The 15292-nt window shown below is 41.5% G+C and overlaps 1 protein-coding gene across 3 annotated transcripts in view; it reads right to left on the reverse strand.

Annotated features, from left to right (window-relative positions):
- The window catches only part of DAAM1 (dishevelled associated activator of morphogenesis 1), a 182864-nt gene that overhangs the window by 9416 nt on the left and 158156 nt on the right, over nt 1-15292 (reverse strand). For all 3 annotated transcript variants that reach the window (XM_010376028.2, XM_030930783.1, XM_030930784.1), the window contains exons 17-22: nt 14276-14360; nt 9277-9383; nt 7949-8037; nt 6890-7058; nt 2806-2913; nt 1081-1141 (exon numbers count right to left, since the gene is read on the reverse strand). In XM_010376028.2, coding sequence (XP_010374330.1) covers nt 1081-1141; nt 2806-2913; nt 6890-7058; nt 7949-8037; nt 9277-9383; nt 14276-14360 — 619 coding nt within the window. The remainder of the gene's footprint in view (nt 1-1080; nt 1142-2805; nt 2914-6889; nt 7059-7948; nt 8038-9276; nt 9384-14275; nt 14361-15292) is intronic.

Genomic DNA, 15292 nt, shown 5'->3' on the forward strand with positions numbered 1-15292 from the left:
AATTTTTATTAGAGATATGTCTTTAATTAGTTCAACTACTTTCTTTGGCAGTTTTGTGATTAAAAAAAGAAGGGAGAATTCTCACAGCGTTACTGATAAATGATCTGAGATACTTATGAGAGGCACCTGTCCAAGCTGCCTGCCTATCCATCTCCTTCACCCAAAGGAGGCCCGAGCTAAGTCTGCTCCGAGCACGGTCACAGGGACGCTGCTCTGCCAGCCTGTTCTCATCCCTGCCCCCTCTCTCGCTGGCAGCTACATCTGCACAGTACCCACAGGGCACTGTGCCAAAAAGCACGTTTCATCCTACCAGCTCCAGTCTGCCAGCCTGACCGGTTTTCCTTCCTCAAAGGCCTGGGCCCAGGTTGTCTTGTATGCCTGGGATAACCTCCCTCTATGCACCTAAGTTTACCCCACCCTCCGAAGCCACAGCTCAAACAACTTCTTTTCCAAAAGAGAAGTTTCCTGTAATAGGGGCCAATTGTTCCACATGTCTCCAAAGTACCCTCAACCTGCTGCCTTCCTTAAGGCACCTCTGTAATCACTCTGCTATCTGGACACGGCCAGGCTGAGGGAAGTGGCTGCTCAGATTATTGCAACACCTGGAGGACAAGGACTCTGAGTCATCGTGACCCTCGGCTAGAGCATGTACTATAGTGTCTGCTTAGTAAATACTACCCAAAGGACCAAGACAAAAACAACAGAGAAGTTCTATTGCTCTACCGAAAGTGAACACCATATATTAGCAGCACTTGGAAATTGAGAGGGTCGCTGAAGACCATTTAGCCCAATCCACTCATCCTGATGAATCCTGCCTCACAGATAAATTGGTGGCACGCTAGGTCCAGTTTTCAGTTCCTCCTGCAGTGACTCACCCACGACCCCTGCTGCCTGCAATCAAGTTGCCAGGCTGAACATAACCTGCCTTTGCTTCTTGTGGTGGTGGTTCTTATTTTTAATCAACAAATGTTTATTCTGGGCATACCACATGCCAAGACAACCAGCAACTCATCTGCTGGAAACCACCAGCACTAGAGATAGTGAAGAAACTAGGAATTAGAACAAAAAACAAATACTCACTGTCTCTACTGCTTTCAAGCCACTTCTCAAGGTACTTATTTCTTTGTCCAGCTCAGTCATGCTGTTGTAAATAGCAATGTTTTAGCAATCAACATGTGACTTACACATATTAAATATAAGATGGGTTTAAATATTTCATGCTTGGAAGTCCATACTAGTTTAATTTAAATGTTTAAAATTCCCTTCCATGCTCGGCTCTCAAAGAAAGACAACAGTATTTTAAACTCATGAAATGTAGGTATAAAATTATGTTTCTTGGCCGGGCGCGGTGGCTCAAGCCTGTAATCCCAGCACTTTGGGAGGCCGAGACAGGCGGATCACGAGGTCAGGAGATCGAGACCATCCTGGCTAACACGGTGAAACCCCGTCTCTACTAAAAAATACAAAAAACTAGCCGGGCGAGGTGGCGGGCGCCTGTAGTCCCAGCTACTCGGGAGGCTGAGGCAGGAGAATGGCGTAAACCCGGGAGGCGGAGCTTGCAGTGAGCTGAGATCCGGCCACTGCACTCCAGCCCGGGAGACAGAGCGAGACTCCATCTCAAAAAAAAAAAAAAAAAAAAAAAAAAAAAAAATATATATATATATATATAAAATAAAATAAAATTATGTTTCTTGTTTTCTGTAGCCAGCAGGTATATTTTATAGGTCAAAAATAGCAGAATAGAAATATCTTCCATCTGTACAAGAATATTTTATGTTTCAAACTCAAAAAAATCTCACTTCAGCAAATTACTCCATGTAGAAATAAATCTCTTGCCATACTTGGCTCCCTTTGAAAACAAAACAAAAATAAGTTCATCTGCAATCATGTTCACATTGTACTCTATATAATCAGTGTTCTGCTTTTCACTAAGGCCCCAATAATATGAATATTACAAGGTAATGGCTTAAGTAGTAATCAACAATGATTTTTCTTATATTAACTAGTTTTCATTTTCATCTTTTTTTTTTTTTTTTTAATAGAGAAAGGTTCTCGGGCTTCTCCCATACATAACACTTTGTATTTCATGGCTTTTAAACATCAGAGCTTGAAACTGAATTCTCCCAGATAATTTACAACATATAAAAAAACTCACCAGTACTTCATTTAATTTCATGCCTTATATAGTATATTTCTACCAGATTCCATGAACAGAGGGAAAAAATGAGCCTGCTCATTATACTTTTCAAATTCACTGCAAAAAGATGCAGTTTATGTTTTAAAAAAAGAGCCAAAAGAGGGAGGGAAAAACAGCAAGGAAAATTGCCTGCTTCTCAGTCTCTGAAACATGGTGTGAAGTTTGTGGTAAAAATTTGGCAACTTTCCATTTTATTTTTAGTTTCTTCATTTGCATAAAGACTGCTTCCCATTAAAGAGCCGCCTTGGTTTCTAGGCATATGTGTGCACATGTGAAAATTATTAGCAACGCCCTGACACTTAGGTCTTCTATTTGCTTAGTCATGCATCTTTATTTAACTAAGGGTGCTCTTACCTGTGTTTAAAACACCTGCCCTTTAAAAGTATGAAAGTTAAAAATTTCATGCAGTATTCCAAAGAAGCTAGAACAAACATATATTCAAAAATTTGTAACACATTTGAGTGATTTGGATGAGATTCAAACTTTATTTCATACAATGTTCAGGGGAAAACAAATAGAAAGACTGACTTCATGCAGTGCTAACTACCTCAATGGCTAACACACAGTCCAAGTGATTTAAGAAGCTAACACTCACTGTAAGTACTTACTTTACTTTCGCAGCTTGAGGAATATCCCGCAATTCTTCATTTAGATTCAGAACACTGGGGTACTTATTTTCCACAATAGTGATGAGATAGTGCAAAAGGGTAATGTTTCTACAATTGAAGAAGAGTATTAAACATTTAAATTATTTTCGTTTAAAGTACATAAATATATGAAGAGTTAATATCTGCATATGATTTATATGCTCAAATGGTAGAACCCACAATAATGCTATATTACCTGCATTAACGTTAAAATTTGGAGGTTCATGTAAGGCAGGATTCTCAAGAGATGAGAATAATGGGAGAGCCTCCATGGGGATTACATAGATATATGTCAAAAAGCAGCACAGTTTCTAAAAAGAGGATAAGAATTACATTTTGGGCCCATAATGAGCATCTTTCAAAATCTGGGTAATGGGATGGGTGATCTAAGTGAATCTGAACCACTGCCAGTGGAGATAAGCTCAAGTTTACCTTCCCACTAGATCCACCCTAAAATGGGGTGTGCCCTGCAGGTTCATAACTAGTAGGCGGTGGAGTGGAGTGGGATGGGGTGGAGAGTGAGGGATGTTTATTCCACTGAAAAGGGCAGCTATTCTTGAGTCTAAAGTACAGAGCAGCAACTCACTGATGACAATTATTGATACTTTTTTGTTTTTTTGAGACGGAGTCTCTGTTGCCCAGGCTGGAGTGCAGTGGTGCAATCTGGGCTCACTGCAACCTCCGCCTCCTGGGTTCAAGTGATTCTCCTGCCTCAGCCTCCCGAGTAGCTGGGATTACAGGTGCCAGCCACCACATCTGGCTAATTTTCGTTATTTTCAGTAGAGACAGGGTTTCACCATGTTGGTCAGGCTGGTCTCCAACTCCTGACCTCAGGTGATACACCCGCCTCTGCCTCCCAAAGTGCTGGGATTACAGGTGTGAGCCACCGTGTCTGACCTATTGATACTTTTTAATAAGGTTTCACCCAAAGGGTGGTCAGAAAGTTAGAAAGCCCCCTTTCTCGGGGCTGAACCTGGAAGCGGGCCATAATTGTCACCATGTGATATCCTCGCAACCCTGAATCCACTTCCTAATTTAGCAACACTTCAACTCCTAACTGCATAACTCTTAGTAGTTAAAACAGTTGGTTGTGCCAGCTCCCTCTCTGGTGGTGACAGGGCTGAACTCTGACTGACCTGGATTGAAAAGATGAGCACGTAGGAAACAGTATCTATTAGGCAACGCTGGGTTCCTCTGATCCCATTGTCACTGACTGCTACACATTCCTATCACCTGGACTCCAGATGCCTAGGCTAACCCCAGAGATTCATTTAATTGGAATGAGGTGGAGGCAGGCATGGGCATTCTTTAAAACTCCCTGTTGATTTTATCAAGCAGCCAGGATCAAGAACTACTTGTCTGTTGAGGTTAGAATTAGGAGGGTAAAAATACATTCCTTTAAAAAACATTTCCATAATTTAGGCAGTTTGCTAATTTACAGTGCTAAACCCCAGTACTCCCACTCACCTTTAACCAAAGGAATCAGAGTTTTCAAACAATTTTCTTTTCTATAACAATGAAAACCATTTCTAGTTACCCTTGCCTTTCATAGAGACAGTGCAATCCTATAAATCCTCATTTTTCTCACTCTCAGTCTCTCAATAATTAGAAAACAATTGCCCACCAAAGCAAAACAGTGGCCAACGATTTTGGCCACTTATTTTCATATGTTCATGTGCATCCTTCCATTTCATTTTTTTTTTTTTTCTGAGATGGAGTCTCGCTTTGTAGCCAAGGCTGGAGTGCAGTGGTGGCGATCTTGGCTCACTGCAACCTCAGCCTTCTGGGTTCAAGCGATTCTCCTGCTTCAGCCTCCTGAGTAGCTGGGACTACAAGCGCGTGCCACAACACCCGGATAACTTTTTGTATTTTTAGTAGAGACGAGGTTTCACCGTGTTAGCTAGGAGGGTCTCCATCTTCTGACCTCATGATCCTCCGGCTTGGCCTCCCAAAGTTCCGGGATTACAGGTGTGAACCAGTGTGCCCAGCCTCCATTCCAATTTTGCTCTTCACAGAACCTACCTGTCTGCCCATGTGATTCTTACCTAAGGGGCACATGGAGCGAGCAAAATGCCAGCCACCATCACAAGAAAGAGTGAGGCTATTTTTTTCATTTTTTAAAAGAAATGCTTTGCTATTGAGAGACATTTCAATTAATTTCCTTAACCATACACACCTTTCTTGCTATAGAAAGTTTTAAGATGACGTCTGATCTTCCATATTTGTTTGCGATCCAAATAATACCTCTTTGAGTAAATGCAAATTCTTAAGGAAGGAACAACAACAGCCACACATTTGATTCTTCCCTGGTCATTACTAGTAACTGAGCCTTCAATGCTGAGTGAATGCACCCTTCCTGCTGACTGTCCCACGATCTACACTATCTGATTAGATTCAATGGAACAACGTTCATGGGTGACTGCTTACAGGCAAAGCACTTTGCTAGGCATGCAGGTGTATAAGGCATGGGTGCTGCATTTGGGGACCAAATACTAAAGGCAGAAAAAAAAGAGGAAAAAGAAAGATCAGAAATAGTTGTAGATTGTTCTTTTGAAAAAGCTTGTACATTATATAAATTCTGTAGTAACCTCAGTAAATAAGCAGATAATCATGCAAGTGCCAGGTTATTGGTAAGTACTGAGGGTAGCTGATTGCTTTTGTGTGTGTACAGTTGAAGAGAATGCCCTTCCTTAAAAAGGTAGCTGGCTCTTTAGACACAAATAAGATCTGCTATTCCCCACTACAACCTCCAGATAAGATCTTTCTGTTGCTAATAGAGCTGTGAATGGACCAACAACACAGGTGTCAAATACCTGTAAGGCCGAATACCTTGCTTGTTGTAACCATAGGCAAGCTGAATGAGCCACCTGACCCTGAGTCAGTTTCTTACCTGACAACAGGTGACAACAGTATTTGGCTTATGTACTTCACAAGCTAGTGGGACAATCAAATGTGAAAGTGCTCTGAAAAGGATCAAGTGTTTACATTAAAAATAGGTGGCAGGGCTATAACAACAGCTGCTCTTCATTAATCTATCTCTACATGATGCAAAAACAACAAATTAACATATTGCTTATTTCTTCTAGGATGGATTTAGGGTTGCCAGAGTACTATGCTTCACGAACCCTATAGAAAATATAGGGTAAAAGCCCTTATTAGTTAGAAATAATTAGGGTGAACAGCCCATATTTCTAAAAAGAATTTGGGTATGGAGAAGCTTACCTTAGAAACAATTGTGCAAGTTCCTTTGAAGTCAGTGAGAACCTCAGAGAAACAAAGCTCTCAGGGAAACTAGAGTTAATCTGCCTAATGACCCTACCCTGTTAATGACACAAGAACGTTTTCACATCTTTAATGAGAATCTGTTCACCTAAAATGCAGCATTGAACACTTTCTAGGAAGCATTTTAATGAGACCTGCAATGAGCAACTGAGTATTAATAGCCAAAATGCATTTATACATAAGTTTTTAATATAGTTGCCAGCTCCACTGTATAAGGAAAAATATAACCTAAAAACCCCAAAAGCTTCATATTCTAGCACCAACTATCAATTTTTTTCTTTTCTGTGGAACACAGTTTTCTATAGAGGGGTCATGGGGAGATGTCGAGTGCTGGTAACATTCTGTCCTTGAGCGGGGCGCTGGTTGCCCAGGTGTGTTTAATTTGTGAAAAATCATCAAGCCCAACATTTGTGATGACTGACCTCTTCTTAGTATATTACACTATAATAAAAAGTTTACAAAAACTAATTTTTTAAAAAGGCAGGACAAAACAAAAACAACAGCAAAACTTAGAACAGATGATGTCCCTGTGGACCAAAAATGGATGAAGGATAATTGGTCCAACAGGAATATGGGAGATGCCTGCGGTCATGAGAGAGGTTAGAGAAGAGTCAATGTCAGAGAAGGGAAGAAAGCAGTGAGAAAGAGAAGTTCTGACTGAAGACTGCAATGTCATGAAGGCTGAGGAGGACCAGAGGGGCACAAATCTGAGCCTGGACCTACATACCTGGCTCCCCCAAGTGTTGGAAGATCCCATACTTACTTGTCGATGCTGGATTTTGTGTCAGCAATTTTGTTTAGACTAGATATCTTGAAACCATATGCATTCCCTCTTTGACCTTTATTCATATAATTTCCAAATGCCAAAACCACCTCCAGCAACTGCTTGAGGGCACTGCTCCTAAACACCTCTTCTGAGCCAGAACGAATTGCTTCAAAACAAAACACATAAAAACACAACGATTACCAAGTGTTTCGTTGTTTGAAATCAAGACGTTTCAGTGATACCCATTCTAAATTCACACACCTAATAACAGATATTGAAGATGTAAGACTGAGTTGTTGGGTTACCCTGAGCACTTTCAAAATGCTTAAACCAGAAGCAAACAACAAGGACAGGGAGAGCCAACTCAAGTTGTTACCAACACCCATAGACAGCTGCAAAATCCTATCCTTTCTCAGGCCTTTCTTGGCTGACTCATCAGTCATAAGCACTGAGGAATATCTAGAATAGCAATCCCATCTCCAGTATTTCTTTACAAACACTTACTTGTCTGGTGTGAGTCAGGTTAACAGGAGTATTGATCAATTCCACTGACAGAAAACTGGTCAAATGTGTTACATGTTATAGCTTACAGGTGTCATAACAGGGATCAGAGCTTAGGCTGATGCATGATTCCAGCCTGCATTCTGTGGCTGTGCTCTTCAGTGGCCTTGCCCACATTTCAAACATTTAAAATTTTAAAAATCAAACCACACAACAGCCTCAAATCTTCCCTTTGACAAATCTACTCAGGCTATGTTGTAAGGAAGCTAATTACAGGTTTAATGCTAATAGCAGTGAGATTAATTCCTCACATCCTTGTAGTCAAAAGCCCAACCCTGTAGAGGAGACCAGGAGGCATGCTGTGAGCTCCCGAGATTAGGGCAGTGCATCAAGCATTGACCTTAAGTAATCATCCCTCAGAATTTTAAAAGATTTTGAGCAAAAATAAAATAAAAAATCACCAAGGGGATCTTGTTTACTATACGCACTTGGATTGCACTTTCAAATGCGTTGTAATAATGAACATAATTTCCAATCTAGGCAGCTTGACTTTACCTTCCACTTTAGGTTTCACTTCTGCCACACGCTCTGCAAACTTCTTTTTGAAGTACAGCGATTGCAACCTTTGCTGATAGTGATTAATTCTGTAAGAGCAAACATGTACTAATTGATATTCATTTAAGATATCTAGGTTCACTTAGTGACATATGGAGGTGGAGGTACCTAGAAGCACCTCCCCCAACACCCACCCACACACATACATTAATTGTTCTCATGGACAGGAACACAGGACATGAAGCCAGCTTTGTCTGGAGAGCCCATTTTGGTCTGACCTACAGGGGCTATTCGGCCAACTGCAGCAGAGTCCTTAGCTCCAATCAAGGCAACTGCTAAAAGAAAGTGGGAGCCTGCTGCTGCTGCTGTTGACTAAAGCCCCTCTCTCCTCCCTCAGAGTCCCAGGAACTCTTTTGAGCATAGAAAAGATAAAAGGGAATGAAAACGTAAAGAACATCCTACTGCAAATAAAGGACAGTTCCCTACACTTCTCTGAAATTCCAAATTTCTTAACTTTCCATTTTACTTTCCTAAGTAAAAACTGGTCTCCAGTATCCTCTTCCCACATTGTCCTCTCCTCACTCCCATCTGCAAACCTCCCTCTGTCTTCAGAGTGAGGACCCTCTCTGCTCCCCTAAAGGAGAAAGCTGTGCCTTGAGGTTCACTGAGAGTTTCAGGACCACTGGTCCTTCTCTAATGCGGAATCAATTTTCTAGGCCTGAGATAGCAGATCGACTTAGCTCATATGCCAAACCTAATTATGAAGCTGTGGCTGCCTCAGGGCTTTCTGGAGAAGGGTTCAGAGAGCTTGCCAAGGCTCCGTGGGAAGAGTGCCATGATCGATTAGTGATGTCTGCATGTGTCATGATTTGACATCTACACCCTGATTGTTCAGTTACATGGGCTTCAGACTGACATTGTCAGAATCTGTCCATATATATATATTTTTTTCCTTTTTTTTTTCTATTTTACAACCACCTTGCCATCCTAAGCTACTTGGAAGTATGAGACAATATCCCAAGAAATCAAACTGGTGAGGAGAATGATACTGACTGGAATCAAGAACAGTTATTACTTGATAAGGCCAAAGGGGCCCAGAAATAGAGATAATTGTGAAAAAACCCTCACCCTGGCTCATCCATAGGCAAGAACTGACATAAACAGAACAATGAAATTCCACGTCACTCAGACTTGAGAAGATTTTTAGAATGAAAAAGCTTTCAAGTTAAGCCAGGTTAATTAGCCCAAACAATTCAACATGAATTGAAAATTCATGAAGCTTAGAAAGGGAAGGGACATCTTCACATTCTAAGCATTTTCAAACTCACCGGCTCATCTCAAAAAGAAATCTATCAGCCTTGGCCATCCGATCCAGTTCGTGTCTATGTTCCTCCAACAGGTCAATGTCACTTTTTTCAGGAACAAATTTCAAGAGCTGAAAAGTACACACGAATATTAAAACCGGGTTTATCACTTAAATCCATGTAGTAATTTTTCACCCTTTCAGTTAATTTGTCCAAAGATAAAATGTTAACTCTTGTTGAATTTATAAGCTCTGCTCACAGGTTAAGATACAATAGAAATGATGAAATCTTTTCATTTTTACTTGAAAGTAGTTAAATGGGTATAAGATTCATCCCTGGCACTTTTCTGTTCTCTACTGCCTCTCAAATCAGAATTGTGGGAGTTCTCTACTGGAACCTCTTTTTCACAGACCACTAGAAGCACCTCAGAGAGTCAATGCTCTCATCAGAAGATGATACAACTGAGGTCCAGAGAGGGTAAGCCACTCACCCAAGATTACAAAGCAAGTTTGTGTAGTGATTAGAAATAGAACCTAGGTCTCTTGACTCCCAGCTCTACGCCTTTTTCTGTTACATCATGCTGGAATGAATAATTCCATTTGTAGTTTCCATTCCATTTTCTTATTTTTCTGGTTTATCTAATTCAATCTTTTTTTTCCCCTTCCACGTACAGGTGGGTGAGAGGAACACAGTGGGATTTGATGTTTTTAATTTCGTAGTTTATTTTGAAGGAAGAAATGAGCATGGGATGTGGAAGAAACAGTAACAATATTTAAAACTGAAACAGTGCTTCTGTATGTGTCTTATTTCCTTTCAAGGTACACATGTTTTGGATGTGTATGCAAGACCTGTGGACTCATGCTGTTTTGGAGATCAAATGCCCTTAGCTTTTTTTTTTTTTTTTTTAAACATGACCTTCTTGGCTTTGAGGCTCTCCCCAGAATTTGATGCTGGAATTAGATGATCCATTTAGTAACTTTTCAAATGTTTGTTGGATTTAACTGAGGGACCTCAGAAAAGTCAGTTAGTCAGGGTGTCATCAGCAGAGAGGGAGAATTGGAATTACAGGCAAGTGTTCTGTGAGGCTAGAATACATTCCAGGCAGAGGGTATACTGTGTGCCGGGGCCTGGAATGGGCAGCACAGCACTTATGCAGGTAGAAGGGCAGTGGTAACATCAGTGGGAGAGGGCAGGGTAAGCAAGGGCAGGGAGTAGCAAGGCCTTATAAGAAGTTCTGTCTTTACTTTGAAGGCACTGGGACATACCTTGAAAATCTCATGTAGGAGAGTGAGTTTACATTTTTTAAAAAAAATCGCCGTGCTTGAGGGATGGAAAAAGAATTAGAAGAGATTAAAAATGAGAGGGGGTCATGATTAGATAGTGGCACAGTAAGTAATCTAAGTAATCTGGATAAGAGATGATAGTGGCTTGGATAGGGTGGAGCTAGTGGACAGATTATAAAGCTATTTATGAGACTTGAATGGAACTGTCCTGACTTGATGGATTGTAGTATATGAGGAAGAGTCAAAGATGACACCTGGGCTTCTGGCTTAGGCAATAATGTAACTGGGAACCCAGGAAGAGAAGGCTGGAGGTAGGGTGAGCCAGAATGGGGAGGAGAAGGTGAGTTTAATGTTCAAAATGATTGCATGGAACCAAGTAATGATTTCTATTAGGCAGTTGGACAAATGGGTCTGAAGCCTTAGGAAGATGTGTTTGGAAGCTGAAGCAGGGCATTAGTTTTAACAGGTAGGTTACTGAAGGTGCGGGTGTCAGTGAGATTAGGAAAGGTGCCGTCAAGAGAAAAAAAGCAGGGCTGGAGAGAACCAGTATTCAAGGGGTCAGGACAAGAAAAGGAAAAACCTTTAAAAGGAGGCCACGGAGATGCAGCCAGAGAGGCCTGCATGGCTCACAGGGCCACAGGAAGGCAGCATTTCAGCACGCAGCAAGTGGCCATGGGTGCCAACACCCCCAAGAAACTAAGAAAAATGAGGACCCTGCAATGTCCCCTGGCTCCGGCAACAGGGAAGTTGCAAGTGCCCTCGAGAAGAGCTCTAGGGAGGGGAGGACAGTGCAGCAGAGTGGGTAGAAAGAGAGTGTGGATGGTTTTCAAGACTCTGGCAGTGTCAGAGAGAAGACAGTAGCTAGATGGGGATGAGGAGTCTTGAGAGGGACATGTATATAAGATGTGTGTGTGTGTGTAATGGGTGTGTGCATGAGGGTGTGTGTGCACAGTGTGTGTGTAGGGGTGTGTGTAGGGTGTGTATGTGTGGTATATGTGTGTAGAGGCTGTATGTAGGGGTGTGTTTATGTGCTAAAGGCTGACACTTGAATGAGCTAAGAGTAGAGAGGGTGGGGCTGCAGATCTAGAGAAGGGGGCAGTCAATCCAGCTGGGGTGCTGACTAGAAGGAAGGAATGGGGCCAGAGCAAAGGGAAGGAACATCCCCTCCTTCCTAACGGGATGGAAGTGGGGGAAGATGGAAGTAGATGCCAGGGAGTTCATAGGTCTGGGGGCCTGATAGCTTCTAGGCATTTCTGCTCCTGAGTTCAAACGGTGACACTGTTCAGGACGTATCTTGTTCTTTCTCAGTGCAGGGAAGGAAGGGAGGAGGGCAAGAAGAAGGGAAGAAAAAGAGAGAGGAAAGCATCACCCCAGCCTCCCTCAGCTTGGATTTTTACAACTGGGCAAGGAAACTGAGTTCTAGCCTCAGGGATCCTTTCACTAATTTGCACAGTCCCCTCTCTCCCTGCAAACTTGTTGTGCTGAGCCCACTTGTCCCCTGTTCAGAATAACACAGTCAGTACATCTCCTTTGTTACCTAAAAGCGCACAGGAGCCACACTAAAACTCAGTTCTCTCTCAAAGGGGAGTTGTGGAAAGGACTGTACGTGGGTAGTTTTAAGAGAGGATGGGGAGTCAGGCAAACATCTGGGAACAAGGATAAAGATATGTGTTCCAAGAAAGAAGAGAGCATAGCTCTCATCTGAGATCAGAGCTCAGCAGCTGCAAGCAGCAAGAGAGGAGGGGATGAAAGCATCCACCAGGCACATCCTAAATAGGAGTAAGGAAATGCTGGCATCAACACTTGTCTGGGAAGTGTTGTATAGAGGAAACGGAAGTAAAGAACAAACAGTAAAATGGGGAGGAAAAGAAAGAGCGTGGGAGATGACCAGAGAGCAAGACACACACAGAATTATCAGGAGAGGCCAGGTCAAAAAATATCCTACTTGGCCAGATTCTGCTTCAGTAGACTGGTTTTCTCTCTTGCACTTATTTGAAGTACATTCTATTTGCACTGCAGGCCCTTTTGGCAAGATTGTGAAATCCTTTCCCTCAAGGAGGAATTTTGCTGGATGCAATTCCATAGTAAACAGATCTTGTGGAATTTTAAAACATACGACCTTGTCAATAGGAGCTGAAGGCAGGAGGACTAACGTGGCTTTACACATAGTCCTTCACTCTGGGTTAGCACATTGGGTGCAGCAACTTGAAGGCAGGGTTACCTGGGAGGGGCAGAGGGAGCTAGGCTCCACTGTCCCAGAGCAAAGACTCTGTGTGACTGGTCTACAGCGAGGGAAGGAAAGGTGTATGGAGGAGCTAGAAAATGCTCTCAAAATAAATTTTATCCCAGGGGATACTTTTAAACCATTCATACACAGAGCACCCCAAAAGACTTGAGAACATAATCATTAACTATTTTGATAATTAAATAAAACCTTTAAAGGACAGTATGAAGAGTTTTTCCACAGCAAATGTGAGGATCTTCCCCCAGGACTATTATAGCTGCAGAGGTTGCAAGGAGCGGGCAGGTCCATTAGGGAGTGACTCTGCAAACATCATTCCTCCCTGCATGGTGTCTGAGACCTTCGAGACATCAGTGAGAACCATGGAAAACACACATGCAGATAGACAGGCGCTCTACCCAGAGCAACTTCGCCACTCAGGATTACTGTTAACAACACAAAATACCCTTATTCTCTGCTCTTGGAGCAAGGCACGCCTACAGATGCAACTGGAGTTCGGTCTAGAATCCTAGTTGCTTGTGCCCACAGTTGACCTTAGGTACACCTGGCTCTAACAAATGTGGACTTCTTGACCAAAACCATTCAAAATGTTAGCCCATCCCCAAAACAATGAGACAGAAGGATGGAACAGTCTGACAGCATTCTGAGACTATCATCACAGAGCACAGAAAAGTTAAGGCCCAGACCAAGGGGCAGAGGGCAGAGACAGGTGAAAATCCCTAGAATATGTGCGAGATCAACAACATTGTTATTTGGGGACAAGTAGACAAAGAAGCCAAACAGCCCATGACCCAGGTGCAGTGACTACAAAGAAATGCTATAAAAATACTGGCTGCTTGGTCATGGATAACAAAAATTATATCAAGATACTATGGGCAAAGATGTATACTGAGTGGGTGTAAATCCCATTCTTGCTACCCCTGGCATTTAAATTTACTGCTATTTATGACACAAGAGGGTGCTGTACAATGTACAGAGGTTAAAACTTAGCCCCAAGACATTTACAACTGCCTTGTGACAAACATGTTTGTTCAGATACAGATGACCGTGTGCGGCTTTAAAGTTCATTTTCATGGTTGTGGGTCTGGTGACCAAGACACAAATTAGATTTAGAATTTAGTAATGAATCAGCTTTTGTAGTATCGTTTGCAATCTCACAGTGCTAGTGAGATTCTCAGTATTCCTGTGAAACACAGACTTTCTTCTAGAGCTAGATTTATATGATTTACTGAGGTATAATGACATAATTGCAGCTTGAGGGATGCTGTGGGTGTCAGGCATTTGACAAACACGATCTTCCTTCTCACCCATCAGTTTGGGAGGCAATGAGAGAATAAGGTCATTAAGTTTCCTAACACAGTCACATGGGAACTTGGTTCAGCCACCTCATTCATAGATGAGGAAATGATCCACTAGCAACAACCGGATGTTCTCAACATCCCTCTCCCTGTTGATGGTCGCTTTTCACTTCTGCTCTGAGATACATCTGGTGGCTCACCTGTTCTAACATGTCCTTGGGCAGATCTTCCTGTTCGTCCATTGTTAGAATTGCCCGTTTGATTTCATCATTGGATAATTTCAACCTGGAGAAAGAATATTGTTATTAACCATATTGGTTTGAGTATTAAAATTTAACATAATTCATTTTGCTACACCAGCTGCTGATTTTCAAGTACTTTTTTCTTAAAATCTCTCAGTGAAAGCTTATTTCCTGACAATATTGCACCTAAAAATAGGATTTTAAAACTGCTTTTACATTCTTTCAGGGCTTTGTAATGCTCTGCTAACACAGAGGACAAAGCTGCTATGTTCTATGATTTAGTTTCCTTAAGCAAAGCACTGGAAGATTAGAACTAGGGAAAATACCCATACACAATTGTTTTCTTTTACATTTAGGATCCATGAATTGCAAGTGGGAGGACAGAACTAGGTTTCTGACCTGTTTATAGGTCGGGAGTGTTTAAAGTTTGCTATCAGGTAAAAAATGGGTTTTGAGAAGGTTAGAAACTACATGTTATTGTTAAAAAGTTGAGCAACAGATAATATGCAAAATAAAATGTATAAGTACTTCATAGTTAAGGCATTTTTTTAATAGACAGAGAAACTGGGGCCCAGAATGGCCAAGTGATTTGTCCAAGATTAAACATAAAAAACGACAGTAACCACAAACCCATAACTCTTGACTGCTAATCTCAAACTCTTTATATAAAAATCCCTTATCTAGTTAATGTTTCATAGGGAAGGATTTAAGCAAAAATACAAATCTGTTTCCTCATTTTCTGTCTACCATCAGCTTAAATGATTTACTAATTTAATCAGGAATCTGTGTCTTCATTGTCAGAACAACAAAGTATTGACTGTAAAATATAACATATAATGTTAAAATGTATTTTTATTAGATATAACAATAGTCTTACCCAGGGCAAAAAATCTTGATCACATTATTAGCCGCAACAAGAGAATCACTCCTTTGTTTAATTTGTAAGCATTAGACCCAGACTTTTCCTTTTTTTTT

The sequence above is a fragment of the Rhinopithecus roxellana genome, chromosome 5 (assembly GCF_007565055.1).
Source record: "Rhinopithecus roxellana isolate Shanxi Qingling chromosome 5, ASM756505v1, whole genome shotgun sequence".
Taxonomy (NCBI): domain Eukaryota; kingdom Metazoa; phylum Chordata; class Mammalia; order Primates; family Cercopithecidae; genus Rhinopithecus; species Rhinopithecus roxellana.